This window comes from Miniopterus schreibersii, assembly GCF_964146895.1.
Source record: "Miniopterus schreibersii genome assembly, chromosome: 13".
NCBI classification, from domain to species: Eukaryota; Metazoa; Chordata; class Mammalia; order Chiroptera; family Miniopteridae; genus Miniopterus; species Miniopterus schreibersii.
This window is the reverse complement of record NC_138113.1, coordinates 15,048,525-15,071,250: the sequence shown is the minus strand read 5'-3', so window position 1 is coordinate 15,071,250 and position 22,726 is coordinate 15,048,525. Positions and strand designations below refer to the sequence as shown.

At 44.8% G+C, this 22,726-nt stretch overlaps 1 protein-coding gene across 16 annotated transcripts in view; it reads right to left on the bottom strand.

Moving 5' to 3' along the window:
• The window catches only part of LTBP1 (latent transforming growth factor beta binding protein 1), a 313,392-nt gene that overhangs the window by 130,688 nt on the left and 159,978 nt on the right, over positions 1 to 22,726 (bottom strand). For all 16 annotated transcript variants that reach the window (XM_081157290.1, XM_081157285.1, XM_081157276.1 and 13 more), the window contains 2 exons: positions 20,188 to 20,412; positions 18,677 to 18,951 (listed from right to left, as the gene is read on the bottom strand). In XM_081157290.1, the coding sequence (XP_081013416.1) occupies positions 18,677 to 18,951; positions 20,188 to 20,412 (500 nt within the window). The remainder of the gene's footprint in view (positions 1 to 18,676; positions 18,952 to 20,187; positions 20,413 to 22,726) is intronic.

The window sequence follows — 22,726 nt, the reverse complement described above, 5'->3', positions numbered from 1 at the left end:
TTGAAGACTGCAAACTCCCTGGCGTGACACAGAAGTTCCTGCCTATTTCTGCCTTAGGCCATTTTTCTGACTTTCTCTCTGCCCCCCTTCACCTCTCTACACCCATCCTTCAGGCATGTCGAAGGACTACAATTTTCTAAACCGTCTTTGCAGAAGTTGTTCCTTCCCTCCCCGGTGGCCTTCCCTTTTTCTTTGCCCAGGGACACTTTCTTTATCTCGTGAGCCCCAGCTCTGCAGAGCCATCAAGCGAAGCCTCGTGTCTCCTCAGTTTTAGCAAGTTCCTGCCTCCTCTTTGCTCTGGCACTTTTCTCACAGTTCCACAACCTCCAGGGAGCATTTTAATTAGACGTGGATGTATCTTGTTTATCTTCATAGTCCAATACACAGCGCACATTGCAAATGCTCATTAGATGCTCAAGGAAGGGGGGGGGAGGGAGGGAGGGAGGGAGGGAGGGAGGGAGGGAGGAAGGAAGGAAGGAAGGAAGGAAGGAAGGAAGGAAGGAAGGAAGGAAGGAAGGAAGGAAGCCCACTGAGGCCCACCCAGGCAAGCAGTGGAAATTAGCCAACGCACAGAGGCTGGTGAGCGGGACATGGGCAGAAAGTCCGGGCCGGTGGTGAGCCTTCGCAGGGCCGCAGGGAGCAGACGGTCACCTGGCAGGCCTCCAGGGACAGCGCTGCTTTCCCACCGGGACCGGGCATGCAGCACTCTGACAGAGGCCCTAAGTGTCCGATCGTAAAACGAAACCAGAGATGGCCCGGCACAGTTCATGTAGTTCCATCATAGCTTTGAAGTCTTTAGGGTTTTTCTAAATGGTTTTTAATGATTCTGGCAGGATGTTGTGTGCTCTCCGAAGCTGGTATAAGATGAGAGAGAGGGAGAGGGACTCATGACCAAAATGGACAGAAGAAAGGCACAGGCAGGCGGATTCAGGCAGCACCAGGCGCCCTCGGCTTAATCTCAGGCTTGGGTCCGAAACGCAGAGCACGAAGAGGAAGCACGGCTCCAGGCATAAGGCTAGAAGCAAAACGGTTCTGCTAAGGAAAGGTGAAGGGCCTGGCCGGGCGTGGCTCAGCGGTTGAGCATCGACCTAGGATCCTAGGCGATCGGGGTTCGATTCCCGGTCAGGGCACACGCCCGGGTTGCGGGCTCGATCAATGTCTCTCTCATCATTGATGTTTCTCTCTCTCTCTCCTTCCTCTCCTCTCTCTGAAATCAATAAAGATATATTTTTTAAAAAAGAAAAAGGTGAAGGGATTGAGAAATACAGATTGGTCGTTACAAAATAGTCATGCGGATGTAAAGTACAGCATAGGAAATACAGTCAATAACATTGTAATAACTACGTATGGTGCCGGGTGGGTACTGGGAATACTGAGGGAACACTGTGTAAAGGTTATGGCTGTGTAACCACTATGCTGTGCTCCTGAAACCAACACAGAATAATATTGAAAGTGAACTGTAATTGGAAAAAATTAAAAGAAATTATATAAAAAAAAAAAAAAAAAAAAAGGAACACAGAGGTCTCCACTGCTGCAATGTGCTGTCAGGGTGTGTTAATGTTTCTTTCCAGGTTTATCCCCCAGGCTGACGTGAGGGACCAGTGAACATCCCACGCTGATCGTTCCTGTACCAGACTCTTGAGGTCCTTCTCTATGTCATCAAGCAAGACGCTCAACGCTGGCTGATTTTATATGCTCAAACGTTTAGTAGCAGTTAAAATCCAATTTTCACCTTGGATTCCTAGAATGTTTTATTTGGTATGGCGAAAATAAATCATCTCTCTCTACCGGGCCTCAAAAAAGGTACCAGGTTTTCATTACAGGACTCAGGCCGCTTCATCCCATGGCTCTGTTGCTGCAGGTCCACAGCCAAGAGCGGCACAAGCCACCCAAATCGATTAAATAGACGGCCACGTAGGCGGTACCACGCCACTGTGTTCTTCTCCAAACTGGGTGTGCACAGCCCGAGACCGGGCTGCAAGGGTTGAAGGCAGGCTGGCAGCGGGCACAAAGTCTCCGGTTCACCCCTTTGTGCTTTAACTGTAAAGAGCTTCCAACGTGCGGCCAGAAACTCCACCGAGAGACCTTTGGGGCCACACGCGGGGCTCTCACACGAGACTGCGCAACACCTCCCTGGACGCTGGAAATACCTAGATGAAAAGCAGGGAGACGAAGGATCCTCCCCTCCACGCCAAAGGGCCGCAGGGGAGAGAAGCACTCACAGGAGGAGGCCAGAGCTCAGGCGGGAAGGGTCTGCTTCTCCATGAGGCACAGTCACATGCACACGGGCTGATGCTGCCTCCCTGCATTTTTATGCCCAGACTGAGGTGAGTTTTACAAGTGAAAAACACAAGTGGAATTTCTCCTCGGTGCGTCATTCACCACATTTTCAGAGAAAGCCAGTTTCTCATTTCAAGGCATACCTTGTGCATAAGCAATCCAGAAGCGTGCTAAAGTACAACCAATGTTTATCTGTTTCAAGTCAGCAAGAAAAATCTATCCATCAAATGAGCACTGGGCTATGGCTCCCCAAGAAGGTCACATGACTTTGGGCTGCAGATTAGGGAACACTATGACTCCGCACATCCATGTCAGGACTCAGCCAAGGCATGACCCACCTAAAGCGATGTAAACAGAACAATGAAGGTTCTGGCAACCAGGTCCCATGAGTATCAATTAAAGAAAGTAGAAATAATAAGAATGCAAGCAGCCACAATGGCAGAGTTCAGTCAGGTATGTTACACTTGTTGCTTGAAGTTAGTGGCATGAGGAAGGTATTAGCAGGACTCAAGGCTGCAAATGACAGGAAGAGAGGATTCAACTCATTAAGCAGGAGGCCTTTTCAACATTTAACACTCAACAGTGGAAGACACTGACATCTTCCCTGGGAGCAGAGGCTGAAAGAGCCTCTCTCAAGAATTCCCAGGATATAAAGCCGGTGAATTCTACAGAGTCCGCCAGGTCTAGGGTTCTATGCTTAATGTATACTGGTACCTACAATATCCTCACTCCAGGAATGTTTGCTGCACTGGGCCAGGTTCTGGGGAAGGAAGATCCAATCATGGAAAAAAGAAAGGAGGCCTGGATCTGAATCCCAGTTCTCTCTGATGAGCAGCGAGATGTCTGACAGAGTCCAGCCTCTCTGTGCTAGTAATGGAACAATAATCCCAACTTCAAAGGATTGTAGTTGACACATAAAATGACACATGCCAAGCAGGGCTGCTTTTACTCCTCTGTGGGGACTGGAAAAAGGTGACCCGTTGAGATGTGTTCTGCACTAGGACATAGCATTTGGTAAGCAGCGTAGAGGCTAGATCCCCATTTGCCTCCTCAGCTGGTGTGTGGTGTACGTATAACCTATAAAGTGTTAAAGTGCTGGCCGTTTGCTAGGCCCTCAGGACACATGAAAAGGGTCCAGATATTTCACTAGTGAAAGGGCCACGCCATGAAGATGGCCACCATACCAAGGACTACAATTTAGTCTCACCAATGAACGCATTTAAAAAATGATAATATTGAAATACTCTTATGAATTCTCTTTATCACATAAATAGGAGTGGGCAAAAGTAGGCTTACAGTTGTGAGTATGCAAAACAGTTAATAAAACTATTGAATAGTCATAATCTGCATGTCTTTTTCCATAGGAACAAGTGTAAATCTACTTTTGCCCACCCATGTATATAACTCATTTTATTTTATTCTCATTATACGATGGATAAAATATTTTGAGTTTGAATAAAGACTATTTTCTCAAAGACAACATGGCACTGAGCCAAGAACAAATAAAACTGAAAATGTTACAGTCATACAGATTCTTTAAATGTTCCTAAAGACTGTACTGAAGTAATCATGGAAAGAGAGAGAAGGCTGATTCATTGCAACTCTTACAAGAGTACACAGGACGGTGTTTAGGCAGGAGCTGAAACAGACAGTGACTCAACCGCTGTATTGGGGAGAAAGAGATTCCAAAGAGATGGCGCGCCTCCAGCTACACCCAGGGCCCACCACCAACAGGGAGAGGACCTGGGGTGCGTGGGTAGGAGAGAAGGAAGTTTTTATAAAAGTACAGTTTTTTACATCTGGTGTTTCCCCTCAAAAGTAAAAATAAAATAAAGAATCACTGGGATAGAGTACATCATTTATGGGGGGAAGGAAGAAATTATATTTAGGGTAAACATGAACAGTAACCATCAAAGGACAAAAAAATGAAAATGAGTAATTATTCAAGGCACACTGGCTAGTCTTCCCCTCAAATGAATAGCAGAAGGGCACGTAAGTTCAGCACAAATGAGCCCTTTTTTGAACAAGAGAGCAATGATCTAACACAAAGCAAATGCCCAGGCATGTCCACGCTCGGCAGAGCTAGTGCTTTATGAATGAGAACTTGACTTTTCCACACAATCATGTTCCCTGTGGGCCCCATAAAAAGAGGGGTAAATATAACAGTAACTGAGAAAATGACAAGAGCGTAGCTTTTGAAGTTGGACCAACATGGGTCCAAATCCTCACTGTACCAATGACCACCTACATGACTGTCGGCAAAATTCTCAACCTCTGCCTACTTTCTCCTCCAGAAAATGGAACTAAGAATGTCCATTTTCACAGAGCTTTCAAGAGGACTAAGATTACACACAGGGGACAGGTTCTACATGAAACAGCCATAGGGCCAGCATGTGCTAGGCTCACACACAATATTAGGCTCCTTCCTCCACAGCCCTCATTTAAGAACCTGGGCTTTTTAACAAAGGACCAAGGAATCTAATAGTTGCTCGATATACAATGTCCCAGAATCAACTTATGAAGAAGAGATACGTAAATAGATAATTAAGTTAAATTTAGAAGTAGGAAAAATAAGATATTCTTAAGATTCTACTTAAAATGTTCAGGTTTTCACAAAAGTGCTCTGGCTAGTAAAGAAATGCTGAGAGACTAAATGCTGTGAAGGATTGGTATTTATATTGATGTCGATGCATCACCTGGTATCACTGAATTACAATAATTCAATCAGTCCATATATATGTTCAAGCAGCAGACGGTTTCACTTTGGGGACATCCTTCTAGTCATGCATCATGACTTAGTGCCAGAAGAACAACACTATGAAGCCAAAATAGTGGAGCCCACTCTGCATCCCCTCCCCACAAGCATCCACAGCCCAATCATAAAACACTGGAGAACAGAGAACTCCCTAACACAGATCCCAGAGAATTCATCTGTCCTCTCATGTTCGGCTAGTGTTATAGACTAAATGTTTGTGTGCCCCTTTCTAAATTCATAGGCTGAGGCCCTGACCCCCTAATGTGATGGTATCAGGAGGTGGGGCCTTCAGGAGGAAATCAGGTGTGGATGAGATCATGAGGGTGGGGCCCTCGTGACGGAATCAGCGTCCTTATAAGGAGGGAAGAGACCAGAGCTCCTTCTCTCTTGGCCATGCTGAGGGCCGCACCGCAAGGTGGGTGTCTGCAAACCAAGAAGAGACGCCTACCAGGAAATGAATGTCAGCACCTTGGTCTTAAGACTTCCAGTCTCCAGAACTAAGAGAAAATAAACTTTGGTTGTTTAAGCCACCCAGTCTATAGTATATTGTTATGGCAGCAGGAGCCAACATGTATGAAGAGCAATGGTTTCTTGTGAATCCTCCATGCCCAGAAGAGACGGCCTAGAGCCAGGATGGGATAGTAGAAAGAACGATGGAGTGAAAACCAGATAGCTTCAGTTTTAGCCCTCAACAACCACAAGCTCGATACAAGACTTGAAGCAAATTAACTTACTTCTCTAGACTTTAACATTGTCATCAATAAAATTTTTAAGTACAGGCTAATGGCTAATACTCATTGATGTGCCTAAAATCAATGAGTATTGATTTTATGGTTTCACAAAGGCTATGGTGAAATGGTGCCCTATGTCAGGGCAAACCTGTGAAGGTCAGCGTTCCTTAAACGTTACCTGCCTGCGAGGCTGATACACTAGATTGCGTGATGCCACCTGTTATCTAGTCCTAACATCATACCCTGACCCGGGCCAACTTGATGGGTGATGACCAGAATGGACCTCCTCTACCCTACTTCATGGCTACCCCTTTCCTACCAGTCTATACTCACAAAAAAGGCAACCCTGTCTTCCTGAAAGTCATCACGGCTCTTCAACGGCTCCTTCCTAGATTAAGCTATAATAACCGATTATGATGAATGATACATTTTTATCAATAGGCAAAATATCAGAAATTATTCAAGACAGTCAGATGCTGTGTGCCGTGAGCTGTGACCATTATAAAGTCACATTATGGTCCATCGACCCATGCTGCACAGGGTCCCATAAGTTATTCCCCCTTGCGGTTGCCATGCTCACCTCTGCCCACACTCAGAAGCACCTTATTCCAATGCTCTGCAGGAAACCTCTGAGGTATCCCGGCAAACAGAACTTACAGCTTCAGAACAATGAATCTGGTTGAGGGATGTGAACGCCGTTTTTGGAAATCTTGGACTTCTTTTCATACAAACAAGAACGAGCTTCCTTACGGGAAAGTTCTCACTGTACGTAATGGGTCGGATTAATCCAAACTCCTGTCGCAGCCCTTGGTTGTTCCTATCATCAATCTTTTTGCTATGATATAAACACATCTCCCCTCTGGCAAAGTGACTTTTGCCCATCTTCCGAGGAAATGATGTTCTTCTAGCCTCTGGACCAACTATGGCTCCAAATTAAACTGAGAAACCCCACGAGAGCTCTTCAATGTCCGTGTACCAGAACGTTAAATATGTTTATAGCCATGTGCCAATAAGAAAGAGGGTCCAAATCTCTGAACCCTATCACTAATACAGCTACGGCAACATTATTTGATCAACTTGTTCTAAAGGCCCGTTGTCATGAAGGAGAATATTGTACGACGGAGCACTGGCAGGCTAACAAGCATTGTCTCATAAGAAGAGGAGGAAAGCGCTTAAATACTTCCAGATTTTCTAAAAGAACTTGTAAAAAATTTGCTTTGGCTTGAGCAGAACATTCTTTATAAGCAAGGTTGGTTTTGTGTGTTTTTTTGTGTTTTTTTTTTAATAATCCACCCAGCTTTCTTTTATTAGAGTAATTAAAACAATGTTAGGTATTTGGGGGTATCGGATACAACCCTAATCCTCTGATATTTCAGGCTATTGATTTTATAAAGTATTGACTGTGACGCGGGCATTAACTGCTGGAAATGTATCCACATCGATTTCGGAGAGTGTATTTGTTTAAAGCCCGCTGAAGCCAAACCATGGGCTTCAAGGAATTCCAGACAACTACTTTAGTTTATGAAACGGTACTTTAAAAGTTACACTAAGGCAAGAACGGTCTTAAAGTAACATACAAAGGGGAAAAATTCTTAAGCGTGAAACTTCTGAGTTGACATCTTTTCTGAAGAAGTGATCAAATCTGGGCCGCCTGTTTCCTCCACCTCTACAATGATTTCAGCCTTTCCGCAGCCAAGCCCACCAGGTTGTGGCACACGCGAGTCTGGCTGTTCTTAAATTGCAAAAAGTGTAACTAAGCATTGTCATGACTATATTTCTGACACGCTCATTCCTATTAGCCTTTCCTTGAAGCAAAACAACACAAATCACATCATGAATCCTAGTACTAAACGGGGGAAATATAAAATTTATTTTAAGTTCCATTACCAAGGATGTGTCTAAAAAGATATACTCCTGTTGAGGGAGGGAACAAAGACTGGCATAGAGGTGCGGTTACTATTACTATGGCAACCAGATCACTCCCAAATGATGAACATAAAGACCTCTTTTCCCCAGTGCTTATTTCTACAACTGCATTGAGCGAAATAGTCTATATGAAACCTCAATGTCCATCAGTTTCCCTTCGGTCTACGCAGAGATACTGAAAGGAACAAAAACCATTCTGGGCCTCACAGCGCTATGTGAACTGTAACACGTGCCTCACTGGGTTAAGCTTTCTGTTTTTTGTGTCTTATCCAAGTACACAGAACTCAAAACTAATCATTACTTGTGGTTTGGTTGCAAGTAGCATAGAAACACTGAATGCCACAAATCATATTAATAGCTTTTTTTAGTTCTCTGCAAGCAGGGAATCAAGTCTGTCTTGATCACTGCTCGGCCCCTTGGCAGGAACATTTACAACGCACCTAAGAACCACTTGCTCCCCCCGGTCCCGGCTTCCTAACTGTGTTAGTCAGCTCAGGCGGCCGTAACAGAATACCACAGACTGAGCCGGAGTGGGGTACGGGGGGGCTGAAACAACAGACACTCCTTTCCTCATAGCTCTGGAGGGTCGAAACCCAACCTCAAGGTGCCAGCAGGGTCAGTTCGGATGAGGACTCCCTTCCTGGCTTACAGGAGGCCACCATCCTGTTGTGTCAGCCATATGGCGAAGAAAGCAAGCCAGTCGGTGTCTGAAAAGAACACTAATCCTATTGTTTCTGGGCCCCACCCTTAGGACCTCATTTAATCTTAGTTACCTCCTTACAGACATCTCCAAATACAGTCAGTCACCTTGGGGTTAATGCTTCCACATAAGAATTTGAAGGAGGACCACAATTCAGCCATAACACTGCCATAAAACTAATAGCGAGATGGGCCATGTGACCCTCTCTGCATCATGGACCCTGGAGAAGTCACGTGTGTCCCCTGCAGTCCCTCTCTTCCTCTGCTGCAGGAACCGAGGTGGCCGTGTATTCTGTAGACAGCACAGCAGTAACATGGTGAAGCCACCGTCAGCCTGGGTCCCTGGGAGATGCGCAGCACAGAGGCCCCTGCTCACCTGTTAGACATCTAGTGGGTACAAAACAGAAGCTGCTGGGGTGTCTATCACTACAGCACAGCCGAGCCTCACCGACCGATGAGCATATATTCGCTAGCTACCCATCTGCCCAGCACTGAGCTCAGCTCACACAGCCCTGCCCTCATTGGAAGGACAGGCCATGGGGAAGGGAAGAAAGGCACAAAACCAACAACTCTAAGACAATTCATTCAAAACAGTCTGATTGGATTAAAAATGCAGTAAGAAGTCAGGGAGGGGGGGCAGTGTGGGTTGGAGAAGACTAGAAGGCTCCTGGGAGGTGCTGACACCCGAGAGGAGTCTCTTAAGTCAGGGCGGATGGGAGAGATCATTCTAGGTGTTGACCGTATTCGCTCTGTCCAGAGCCTGTGCATTTGTTAGTATCGGTGGCATCTAAGATTGTGGGAAAGAAAAATGTCAAAAAAATCATAATCAAAGGACTGCAGGGCTAAAGAGGCCTCAGTAGTCCTCTCCGCCAAACCAGTTATTTGTAAAATAAAGGAAACCGAGGGCCAGAGAATGGTGGGTTTGCCAAAAAGGAAAACAGGGCTATCGACTTGGAAGTAACAACACAGGCCCGTCCCTACCTCCTCGAGCCTCAAGTTTCACTTATGTGAACAGGAGACAAGAATACCTACTTTTCCTTGTTTTGAAGTTGTTCTGAAGGTCAACTGAGGTCATAAGTGTGAATGTTCTCTATCGGCTATCAATTTTATAAGAGTACACTGTCTTACTAAGATGCCTGCCCCAAAGCCACAGAATGTTAAGGCCATTTTCTTAACAACTCCTTTAAGTCCTGCACAGTCTAAACCCGCCCTCTTCAAGGTGCTCATCTTGAAGGCACTGCTATCTTTGTTCAAAATATTCAGAAGTCCTCTGTCTGGATTTCAGGATCCTCTTTGGGGCTAAAGACGGGTTATTTTCAATATCTTCAATGGTGGCAAATCCCTGCTCCCTGGAGGCTGAACTGACCAGGGGAAGTTTGAGGTTCCTTGAGGATGCAGTAAATGAGGGAGCTGCAGGAGATTAAAGAAAGACTAATTTCTCAGTGCCGCTCATACACTGGTTCAGAAACAATTCTTTCGAAACAGAAATTTCAGAATTGTTTGTACAACCGCAGTATTACTAGAGTAAATGCACAGTCTCATAAAGAGATCTTGCTGAAAGAGAGTCTCCAATTTTATGGATAAATTCTTTCACACACAAAAGGAGACAAGAGGAGAAAGAATAAAATGGAAAGATGGGAAAGAAAAGGAAACAGGACTATCATCGTGGCGGGGAAGGCGTAGGGTGGAGCAGGGCAGTCAACACGGGGGCGTGTTGCCTTTTTCACTACAACTTTATGGGTCAGATTCCAGAGGACTGGGTTTGTTGTTGTTTTTTTTGGGGGGGGGTTAGTAAACCAGATGATTCCACTTCATTTGAACATATCTCAATTCCAAAGCATCATTTAGGCATCGCCAAGAAACAACATCAGACCCTAGAAATACCAGCTGTGACTCTTTAAACATTTTTTAAATTTACAGAGCCTAAATCAACCATCAATTTAAGCTATGGTCTCTTAATACTATTTCCAACATGCTCAAAACTATCATCTTCAAATGTAACGACCACAGGATCTTACAGCTTTGCCAGTATCAGAAGTGACGTAACACACTTCCGCTCTGTTAACACACTGTCCCATATTTATTTTCAATGCCTATCTTCTGCAAAGGCAAGAGTCTGGTTATTAATAGGTGCATTATTTTAGTGAGCTGTAGAGGTATAAAATACAGGAACTGGATATCCCGTGTCATGATAAAGGCATTTTCATTGCCAATAAAATGCAAACCATCTGAGAGGGACCAAAGGCGCATGAACTCTCTTGCCTATGAAACAAGTCAGGGTAAGTGAGCACTCGAAGCTGACAGACTCTTTGGTGTCCAAGGACACTGGTCTGGGTAAAGGCTGGATATTAGGCGGTAGGAAGGTAATGTCTGGGTCATCACCCCTTCTTTGAAGTACTCCACTTCAGTTCTAAGAATGTGTGTTTTGATTATCCTAACAGTTCAGTCCCACATTCTCCATCCAAATAAAGCCAGCAGTCCTCCCCGCCACTTGGCAGGAGCTCAGTGACATGCAGACATGTTCCCTTTCTCATGCACCAGTCCCCCTTTTGGATCCAACCCCCGTCTTCACTGATCTTTTTCGGCTCCAGGGAAGAGTCCCCTGCACGAAGTCGGTGCGGCAGGCCTTGCAGGAGGGAGCAAGATCGGCCAGCACGGCGGGGCTCCAGGCCCTGTCGCTGAGATGAGCCTCGCACCTCCAGCGATGCCTCTGCTGCAGACACAGGTAAGGCTTGGCAAGGACGGCCACTGGAGAGCCACTGGAGACAACCAGACTCACTGGCACTCAATTAAATATTTCTCAGACTGTGCCAAAGGAGCGTTTGAGTGGGACACTGAAGAAAAACCCAGATGGCACAGGAAGGGCCTGGTGTTAATGACTTATTCCACCTGAAGGAGGCCAAAATTCAGTAAATGCAATCAGCACACCCCAACGGGGCTCTCTGCTCACGGAGAAGGCAGACGCCTGGGAGCCCCGGCCCTGCCTTCCTTAGGCACCGCCAACAGCGCCCCAGCAAGAGGCAGTTCACCTGGGAGGGCCCTGCCCTGCCCTACAGCACTGAGCTGGGCATGGGGACCACTGCCTGCTGACCCAGCCTGGCCACTCAGCTCTCCTTCCCACGTAAAGAATAATTCATACGTGAGAGGCTGAGCCTCTGGTGTTTGATGGTTACTCTTTCGTTAGACTTCGCATCTTTGTGGGGTTTGGTCTCAATGCAGGGAAACAACCAGTGTGCAAATGTTACAGTGATTCTGGCATTATCCCTGTCCTAAATTATACCCCTGAAATAACACTGCTGAGCTTTGGGCCTCTCCTCGGTAATGCTCAGGGCACAGGAGAGCCTTCAGAAATTCAGTAGCAGGGCTTACTCTCCCAGCTCCCTTAGCTGGGCACCACAGTCTCTTCCCACCACCGAGCAGAGATTTCAAGGTCTGCGGCCCGGCCCGCATCTACGCCTGCATCTGTTCATGCAGCTCCATTTTCCCTGCCGAGCGGATCGGATGGGCAAGGTATCTGTTCCCCTCCTTTCTCACTGGCTTCCATGGGTGAAAACCAAGAAATATTTTTCCTCAGAGTCCTGTGACAGAAATAGGGAGACTTTTTTAAAAAGCACGTTCAACCATGTAATTAGGATACTTTCCACTTCAATGAGCTCACACTTTCCTGTTAATTTCTCCACGATCCTTCTTTAAAAAAAAAAAAATTTAATCAAAAGCTAAGTGCATCCGTTTGGCCCTTCAGAATTGTGTGTGTGTGTGTGTGTGTGTGTGTGTGTTCCAGTGCTAAGGTTTAGAATTGATGATGTTATTGAATTTATCTGCCAAGAGACCTATCTCCAATTAAATAATCTTTTTCTCCAATGGCCCACTCTGTTTCCATTTTTCCTGTCCAAAGAGAACTGTTGGAACAACTTCTGAAAGTTCTAAGGGGATCCCAAACAATTCTCCTGCCACTTTAACTCAGTTTTGCCCCAGGCCTTATTATTTACATGACCAATAATTAAAGGAAAAAAGGCTTTTCCAATGGTTTCATGATTTCACATCAAGTATTGATCCTTTCTTCCTAATCCACATAAAGATTACTGTCTTCTACAGAATGTGTATTAAAGAACTTAAATCTTAAGAGTTTCTTTCTTTTTAAAATATGTTTTTACTGATTTTAGAGAGAAACAAAGAGAGAGGGAGAGAGAGGGAGAGAAACATCGCCGAGAGAGAAACATGGATCGGCCGCCTCCTGCATGTCCTTCACCGGGATCGAGCCCATAACCCAGGCACATGCCCTGACCCGGAATCGAGCCCGTGGCCTCTTAGAGCCTGGGACACTCAATCACTGAGCACACCAGCCAGGCAACTTTGTTTCTTACAGTTTCTTTTTGTTTACTGTTCTGGGGGAGTCTATGGTTGCAAACTGTAGGGGTCGGTTGGCCTACTGTTTGATCTTTATGTGTGTAAGAGTGTTGGACTAAAAATACCTTTTCTTCTCTTTTCTAGTATTTTTGTTCCTCTTAGTTAACTCAGGCATTTATAATATGTGGACTCTTCTGCTCTTCTGGTGTTTGCAATATGGTCCTGAAGGATTTTTTGTCCCATCCTGTACAGCCTGTGTCTGAAAAAGGAGCATTCCCCTGCCCCCTTTAAGGAAGAACATAGGATTGCACAGCCTGGCCGGGGCGGGCCCAGCGTGGAAGCCGGACCTTGACCCCTACGTCACGATCCTGAACTCCCCACAGACAAGGTCTTTTCATACCATCTGGCATCACTAATAACTATAAATATTTATTTCTAGCAACTAGGCAATAAATAAAACATGTTGGGAACAACCAAAAACTCAGATGCCAAATAAGTTTCAAACTCAGGCCACAGTTTAAAGCAAAGGGTGCCCTTTGACAATGGGAAAGGTGTACGTATATCACTGTCCCTGTGGTGCAAACGTAGAGCACAGGGGTAGTTTCTGGAATACGGCCTCTTCTTACAGATGAAAACTAGCATGGAAACGGTCACATTTTAGGCACATGAAAACATGAGGTTATCCTGAAAGTAGCTGGTGACTGTAACCACTGGAGATGTAATTAATTCTAACTTGATCTATATGGTGAGCAAACTCTCCAAAATGTTTTCAGGTATACCTGGTGTACCACTGTCTGCTCCAGGCAGCACCAATATTCGGTCAAAGCTGGGACTTGTCAAGTACTTGAAACTTGATTTACATTCAAGCATCCCATCCCTCCAAGCCACCCACATCTTTATTAATTTCTATTCTTTTAACCCTTTAAAGTAAATGTAATGATGTCTGTACCCAGCCTGATTCACATAAAAATCAATACTTTATATGATCTTAAGAACAAGAAATGATTTTCAGGACACTGAGAGATGGAACATCACTTTCTACCACAGGAAGGATTCTCCTACCAGCGCTAGCATCTTGACACTTGGTCAAGGTGGGAAACATTACAGTTGTTTCCGATTCCATTACTGCTGCTCCTTTCTCTTCCCATACATGCCACAGAAATGTTCTCTGTCCTCAGGAATCTCTCATCATCACTAGATCTCCTCGCTGACCACTGAATTTTTCCCATTAACCCTCTCTCACTCCATCTCTGGCACAGCACGGGGTCGCCTGACCGATGCCCAAGAATGCACCGCTCTTGACGCCCATCAAGAACGGGGCTGCTTAAAACAAGACGTAGCCGCCGCTCGGCTCCCCTCCTACTCCTCCCGCAAGGGCCGGTCCACCAGCGCGAGCGTTTACCTGACTTCTGAAGGGAGGAAATTCAGAACAGTGCAGCCCACGGCCAGCCTTCTCCTCACGCAGCCCTCAACCAGTCCCGCCGCCTGACGCTTCACAAAGCCCCACGTCATCGCCTCGCTTCCAACAGCTGGGCCAAGGCCAACTCCGCCTCCCGCCTCAGTGTCCGCCCTGCATCCAGCATCGCGCCCCGTTCATTCAAAAGCTGAGACAGTTTATTTATTTACTTGTTTATTTATTTATTTAAATATATCTTTCTTGATTTCAGAGAAAGGAAGGGAAAGGGAGAGAGAGAGAAACATCAATGATGAGAGCGTCAGCATTGACTGGCTGCCTCCTGCACGCCCCCAACTGGGGATCGAACCCGCAGCCCGGGCCTGTGCCCTGACCGGGAATCGAACCTCGATCTCCTGGATCCTAGGTAGACGCCTGGCCGGGCCAAAAGGTGAAACATTTTAAATTATTTTCTGAAAGTTCACTGATTGTTTAAAGGTACAAGATTTAAATTCAGCTTAAAATTATATTGTTCCACAGGCATATCTCAGAGGTATTGCAGGTTCGGATCCAGACCTCCACAGTAAGGCAAATATTGCAAAATAAGGCGAGTCACAAGAGTTTTTTGGTTTTCCAGTGCATATAAAAATTACATTTATGCCCGGCCAGGCGTGGCTCAGCGGTTGTGATCTGGTTTGATTCCTGGTCAGGGCCCATGCTCAGGTTGTGGATTCGATCCCCAGTCGGGGGCATTCAGGAGGCAGCCGATCAATGACTCTCATCATTGATGTTTCTCTCTCCCTCTCCCTTCCTCTCTCTGAAATCAATAGAGATATATATATTTTTAAATATTATATTTACACTATACTTGTCATCTATCAAGTGTGCAATCGCATTGTGTCTAACACTGTACATACCTTAATTAAAAATACTTTAGTGCTAAAAAATGCTGACCATCATCTAAGTCTGTTGGAAAAACAGTGTCAATAGACTTGCTCAAGACAGGGTTACCACAAACCTTCAATTTATGAAAAACTCAGTATCTAGGAAGCACAATATAATGAAACACAATAAAAGGAAGTATGCCTGTATTTTTACATTTAGAAAATTTTTACTTTCCCTTTTTCCTCACAAGAAAATTTCAAATATGCTGAGATATCCAATACTACTTCTGAGTCAACAATGGTTACAATGTTGCAATATTTGTATGTGAATGCGCTGGAACATAAATTACAGACATCGTGGCATTTTACCCCTACAATTTTCAGCATTTCTCTCTCAAGAATAAGGATATTGTCCTAAAACCTCAATACCACGATCACACCTAAAAAATTAACAATTCCAAAATATAATCTAATATCTAGTCCATACTTAAAATCCCCCAATTGTTCCCCATATCTTCTAGAGGTGAGTTTTTGGTTTTGTTTTCTTAAAACACACAATTTGTTTAAGCTTTATACATTACATTTGTTGTTGTGACTCTTTAGTTTCTTTCTAGAAAAGTCATTCTACTTTAGTTCCATTATATTATTATTTTTTTTTTAAGAAACCAGGCAATAATATCCTACACTATGACTGTCTGATGGGGGTCGATGGGGGTTATATTTTCAGCTTGTTTCTTTACTCTCAGTGTTCCCTATAAGCTGGAGGTTAGATACAAAGGCTTGATTAGACTCAGGTTAAACATTTTTGGTAAGAACATTTTTAGGGTGATATGCAAACTTCACACTATCACATCAGGAGACAGATAACGTTGTTTGTCCTGCTTTTAATGATTCTGAGTTTGATCACTGGCTCAAGGGGCTTCGGCTATTTCTACCCTGCCGCCTGTCGTTCACATGCACTAGGCCTCGGGTCAGGAAGCTGCATGTCTGTGCAAACGCTGCCAGGGTCCCAACCTGCCGCCCAGCTCCGGTCTCCCCAGCATTTCTTCCTCACTCATTTCTTGCCAAGTTCTCTTTCCTCTGTTCAATTATTCTCCGCCTTTCCCCTGTGACGTTGGCTTCCTAACCAATCACCCATTTCCCCCCACCATTCAAGCAATTCGTGAAACTCTGTGAAGCTTCCCTGAATTTAAATACATTAATTACAGTTCATGCTGGGTTCTCAACCCCAAGCCTACAGCCTAATTATTAAAATGCGCCACAGAAACAAGGGCTGTTTCTGCAAAATTGGTTTTGTATATGCCCTCCTACTGCAACGCATCAACACAGATGCTTACTGATAACTCTATGGCATTAGAAGTCTCCATAGTCGAAATCTGCAGCTAATAGGACTATCCCCATGGGCAAAGCACTCGTGAGCATTTATAGAGCTGTTTTTAACCATTCATTTAACATCTACCTGTACCTCCCTCTGTAGCTGTGTATGCAAACCAACCACAGCAAGAAAGCACAAATGTTTTCAAACATCTTCATAGGATACATCTTAAATACTAGTAACTACTTGCCAGTAATGTGTGGCTGTTTTTTTCAAGCATATTCATGGTTATTTTCTATAATTTGGTCATCTTAATTCTACTAATTAATTGGGAAATCATAGGCATCCAGCAACATGTCTCACTAACAGGAAGACAAATGTATATACTGAGAATGTTTTTGTGAAAACAGGTCTTATTTTGAAGCTTCATATTAGTGACTACACCTGCAAAAAGAATTAAGAATCAAGATCACTGTCTGGATCCTTCAGACCAAAAGCCAGAGAGGCATGCAGATAAAGCAAAAGTTTTCTACCTAGTCTGAATTATTTGAGTAACTCTGCCAATTAGCCAGTTTGTTTTGATTATACAGTCCAGCTTAGGCTTAAAAGTAAATAATTTTTGAAATCCTTTTTCATTAGCAATCACTGGCCTCATATTACACAAGAATAACAAGTCTGTGAAAACTTCACTTTCTTGCCTTTTATCATCCGTGTTCCAACTTGGAAACGGGAGAGAGGCACTGGGCACACAGTTTTAAAAGGATCTGCTTTTTCCTTTCTCAGGACCAACCTAAGCTGGAATGACTAAACAATGCAAATGGCACCAAACTCATCCTCTCTTTCCAAGGCTGGTCCAGGGCAAAACTGTGAAGTGTATGAAGTTTATCTTCAACCCCATTGTCCCTACAAAAAGCTGCTCTTAGCACAAGAACCTAGACTTTACTTCTACGCTAAACTTAAACTGATGCCATTCTCTCCTCTCCCAAAAGTGTTTGTTTAAACCTGGTCTTCAATTAAGGAATGAAAAGCTGTGGCAGGTTTAGGGGGCATTTCAAGTGCCTGCAGGCAGACGAAGGTTGTGTTTGGGGAGATCGAGCCTTCCCTGCCTTACTGAAGTTACATGATGTAAGCAGTCACCTTTCCTGACTATTACTAAGTTTGACACTATGGACAGATAGGTATCTTCTAAGCTAGTATTTGCATAGTTCTATAAAATTTGCCAAGCAGTGCTCACACTATCTTGTCTCATCTTAACAAAGCCCCATATTCCTGTCTCCACCTTATAGGTAAGAAAGCTGGTTCCCTGCCACCCAGTGCTGGGCCCCTGGCTCTAGCCAAGATCTTATAACTCCACATGGGCGCTCTTTCCAGGCAGGTCTGCAAACCGATGTTGCCTCCTTCCCCTGGAAGAAAGGTGATACCCTACCAAGAACTTGCCCAGAACCTGAAAGTATTTTCCAGGTTTCTAAAGCAATAACAATGGGTGCTTATTACCCCCAAATATTTCGCACACAATATTCTTTCAATATTCAGGCAAGAACAGAGATATTAATACATTCATCTCACCTCCTCTTCTCACGTGGGGCTGAAACCACAGAACAAAGCTAGTCTTTACCACATAACCCGAAGCAGGCAGACCAAGCGGATGGGTAAAAGAGCCAATATTTCTGTTGCCTTCATTATGCACTTTCAAGGATGAGTTTTAAAGAAAAATCAGCCTTCCTCCTACTTTATGATATAGATATAGGCCTAAAGTTACATGTAAACTCAGTGAGAGTTAAAATGTACTTCAAACTACTCAGTCATTGCCATTCTAGTTAGGAGTTTTTATAAGAAAATAAAAAACGGCAAATTTTTATTGCGTGATGGGTTCGAAACTTGATTATACCTATTAACCTACAACTACGGCAAAAAGGCATAAGTATTTTCAAATGCTTTGCAGAATATACCTCATCCCTGGCACGATTTACACACAGATCACCTTAACTGAAAAACATAAACAGTAATCAGGGACTTCCAGCCGCATTTCTGGAAGTTCATCTTAAAGAGCAGCGGTTGGCAAGCTTTTCTCTAAAGGGCTTTGCAGACCGTATTTTGGGCTTTGCAGATTGTATGATCTTGTTGAAACTAAGCAATTCTACCATCAAGAGCATGAAAACAGGACAGGCAACATGTAAATGAATGGATGTGGCTGTGTTCCAATAAAACTTTATTTACAAAACTAGGCCCATGGGTCAGTCTGCCAACCCCTTCTACAGAAAGGCATTTTCCCAAGTCTGGCTTTCCTGTTAATATGAGACCCTTTCTAGAAAACACTGCTAAAAGAGGCTGGGCAATGTGGCTTACCTGGGACCCAATGGTTTCCTGGAAGCACCGGCCAAGCTGGGTTTTCGCAGCCACGGGATAGACGTGGGGAATGACTTGCTGGTGGGAGTATGTGGAGTGGACCGTCTGGGTCTTCTGGACGGGATGCCCTTGGTATGAGATCTGGGATTGGCCTGGTTGGGCTTCTTTCACCTTCTGGCCTGTTGGACCATCGATTCTCGAAACCTGATGGATCTGGACCGAAGCCTCAGGGGGGTGCTTCACATGGATATTGACTATGTTGGGAGGAAATTTCACTAAAACAGATTGAGAGGAAAACTTGTTAATCATGAATGATTAACATGTGAGTCAGCATGAAAGTCAATTTTACACACACATATATATTTATATGCATATATACTATACATAGGGTAAATTACACATATACAATGTATACATATATTTGCCACAAAGCCATCAAAGTAAATGAGAATAAAAGGGTAGACTTAAAATAAAAAATTAAACCAGAATTTATATATTTTAAAAAATTAACTATAAAGAAAAATTAAAACCTCTCACAGTAAAATACTCGTAAGATAAATTTTTTTTCAGGAGAGTCATAAAACTATGAAATTCATGCTGCTTATGGTCACAGGGAGGTGTATTTTATCAAATAATAGTAATAAAGACTCAAGAATTGGATTACTTTTGAATTTCTCATGAAGCTTCCATTGCAAAGTTGTAGGATATACAATCTCTCCACTAAAAGACAAAGTATAATTTCATAGAGCATAGTTCTCTTACCCTTAAACAACATATTGTGGATCTATATTGGTGCTTACTGGGACACACATGAAATACCAAAATGTTGATATTTTATATCTGTAACAAGATTTACTTTCCGCTGCTTTCAAACACAATTTCATCTTCTGATGCTAACATTCAAGTTTTAAAGAGTAACAGCAGTGACACTCTCTGATCCCTTTTTGAAAACTGTGCATGTGTAAGAGATGCCAGGTTTAAAAGAATGAGTGAGTCATAGAATTTCTGAGCTCCAAGTGACCTAGTTTACCTTCCTCTATAGATGAATAAATTGAAGCCCAGTGAGGATAAGTGATTGTTTAGAACTAAAACCAGGCACTCTTCAACTAGTCAACAGACATGGTGTTCACCAGCAGGAACAGCGAGACCACAAGTTCATGAACACTGTAAGGGCCAGATCACTCCCTGCTGTCCTTTCCATTCCCCGGGCCCGGCCAGAACAGGGCCAGGCCCATTCAGCAGCTCTTGGTGCTATGAGTCATCAGAGAATGATGGGCTCCTTTTTATTTTCTGTTTCTTAGATACCAAATCTCTATGGCTTAGAAAGCACTTCAGCCACATACCTGGGCCCACATGTTGCCCCTATTGCCATTTCTCAGGCCACAGACCATCATATACTCCATTCTGTTCCAATAACCAGCCCTGGCCATCTGCAGACACTTGGCTCCTGTATGGGTCTAGCAGGCTAGCTGAGGTCTGACGGATGGGCAAAATCAAAACCATCGGCTCACCTTTGACCCCTTGCTGACTGGTCATGGTCAGAGGCAAGGTATGGGTGGAGTGGACGACATGCGTTCCCAACGCCTTGCCTGACTGCTGGGAATGCTGATAAAGTTTGGGCACGCTGGCACCGTGGACTGGAATCTGGCAGAGCTTCCCTGTGAAGTTTGGAGGGCACTGGCATTTGTCCCTGGAGCTGCACTGGCCACCGTTCATACACGGAAGATGGCAAATCACTGAAAGGGAAAGAGAAATCGCGGAGAATTGGTCAGTTTCTCAAATGCTAAGTAACAGTCAACCAACAAAGCTCCCAAAACTCACAGTCCATATTTCTACTGACATTTGAACCAGTAAACAAAGAAGTAACTACACTATGGCAAAAAAATAACTATGCTATTATTCATGATCTTTTTCTTTCCATCTTAAGTCATTTAACTCTCCATTTCCTTGCGGTGCTCTCCCCAACAATGGAAAGAATTCATGAGAAGGGAACATGTAGAGGAGCCACTCAGGATTACTGTCTATCTCAGTGTCCTTTTAAGTGTCTTCTGCATTCTGTAATTACTTTTTCCTATTGAATTCCTAGTTCATGAGCTGTCTTCCTAGATTATAAACTCTTGATAAAGGGATATGTCTGGCCTAGTGACCTTTAGGTTCTTAGCACCTAGAATGATGCCTGGTACACAGTGGCCATTAAACATTTCCTCAAAGAAAAAACAAAGAAGCCAAGGAGAATATTAAAAATAATATCTGTTGAGAATACAATCCGAAACACACCGAACTGAGTGTGACTCCTTAGTAAGAGAGACGGTTTGAATCCTGCATGCCCAGAATCTGCAATCTCACTGGGATAACAAGACCACAGTGAAACCTAGAAGATGCAGTGATTAGCAGTTTGGAATTTAATTTATTTAGAATACCGAAAGATAAAAGGGCACACTGGGTGAGGAATTTTCAGAGGAGTTTAAAAGTCTGACGAAACACTGCTTATGGCCAAGCTCCTTCTCACTAATGAATTCTTCCTACCGGCCTTTAAGCATGAGCAGATTTCTACCGGCTTAAAAACTAAAAGCCCCTCACAACCCCATTTCCTTCCAGCTTCTGCCGTGTTTCAATTCTCCCCTCCACGACCACACTTTCCCAAAGAATCATCTGTTCACCTCCCCACACACTAGGGTCTAGCTTGGCCAGGTGGAGCTTCCCCTCCCCCACCCCTTCCTGGAAGCTTCTCTCACAAGGATCTCTAATGGGCTCCACGCTGCTGAAGCAAAGGGGCGGCTTTCCGTCTTCCCCTGGTTTCCAAGGCCCACTCATCGGCTGCGCCTTCCTCTTCGCCCATCTCAATGTCCTCTGCAGAGGCCACTCTTTCCCTGTCCTCTAAACACTCATGGGCTTTAAGATTTGGTATTAAAATCCTCTTGCTCCCTAACTCTGCACACTCTTCCTCTACGATTTCACCCTCATATGCTGACGTCTCCCAAAGTTCTACTTCCCAGCAAGAGGTTTCTGCTGGCTCCAAACTGCCTACTACTACACACGTCCACACAGATAGTCAGTCCACAGACATCTCAGACTCAACGAGTCCAAAACGTAACCCGCCGTCTTCTCCCCGATGCCCGCATTGGCCGTAACCCGCTGTCTTCTCCCCGATGCCCGCATTAGCCATAACCCGCCGTCTTCTCCCCGATGCCCGCATTGGCCGTAACCCGCCGTCTTCTCCCCGATGCCCACACTGGCCGTAACCCGCCGTCTTCTCCCCGATGCCCACACTGGCCGTAACCCACCGTCTTCTCCCCGATGCCCACACTGGCCGTAACCCGCTGTCTTCTCCCCGATGCCCGCATTGGCTGTAACCCGCCGTCTTCTCCCCGATGCCCACACTGGCCGTAACCCATCATCTTCTCCCCGATGCCCGCATTGGCCGTAACCCGCCGTCTTCTCCCCGATGCCCGCATTGGTCGCGCGAGGCGGCCTTCACAGAAACCTGACGGCAACTCTACCGCTTTTCCCGTCCAAACAAACGCCCAGTCCTGGAAGTCCTCCCTTCTCAACATTCACCAAATACATGCCCTTCTTTCCCACCACAGGGCCTCGTTCCCTCTGGAACCGCATCACTCAAGGATCTCGCTTCATTCCCTACAATCCCGCTGCACAGAGCTGTGTCCAGGTCCTCAGCGTGTAAGGCTCTCTGGCCCCTCTCAAGCTTTATCCACGCTGTGTCCTTGGCCCAGAGCACTCATTCCCTGCAGCCTCTCTCACCAGTCGATCTACTGCCTTTCAGACCCTGCTTAAACCTCACTTCTTCTAGAAGCATGTGCTATTGCCTGTCACCTAGGTTTGGTGCCTGTCTATGCCTCCGTGGACTCTGACGCACTGCTCACCATGCCACGTGGCTTACTGCGTTACAAGTGTCTGCTGGCCTTTCTGTATGCCTCATTCAACTACAGCCCTGTGAGGTCAGGGACTTTATCTTGTTTATGTTTACCTCTAGCATGTAACTCAGCTTCTAGAATAAATGCAGCAGCTCAAAAAAATACTGGATGAAAAATA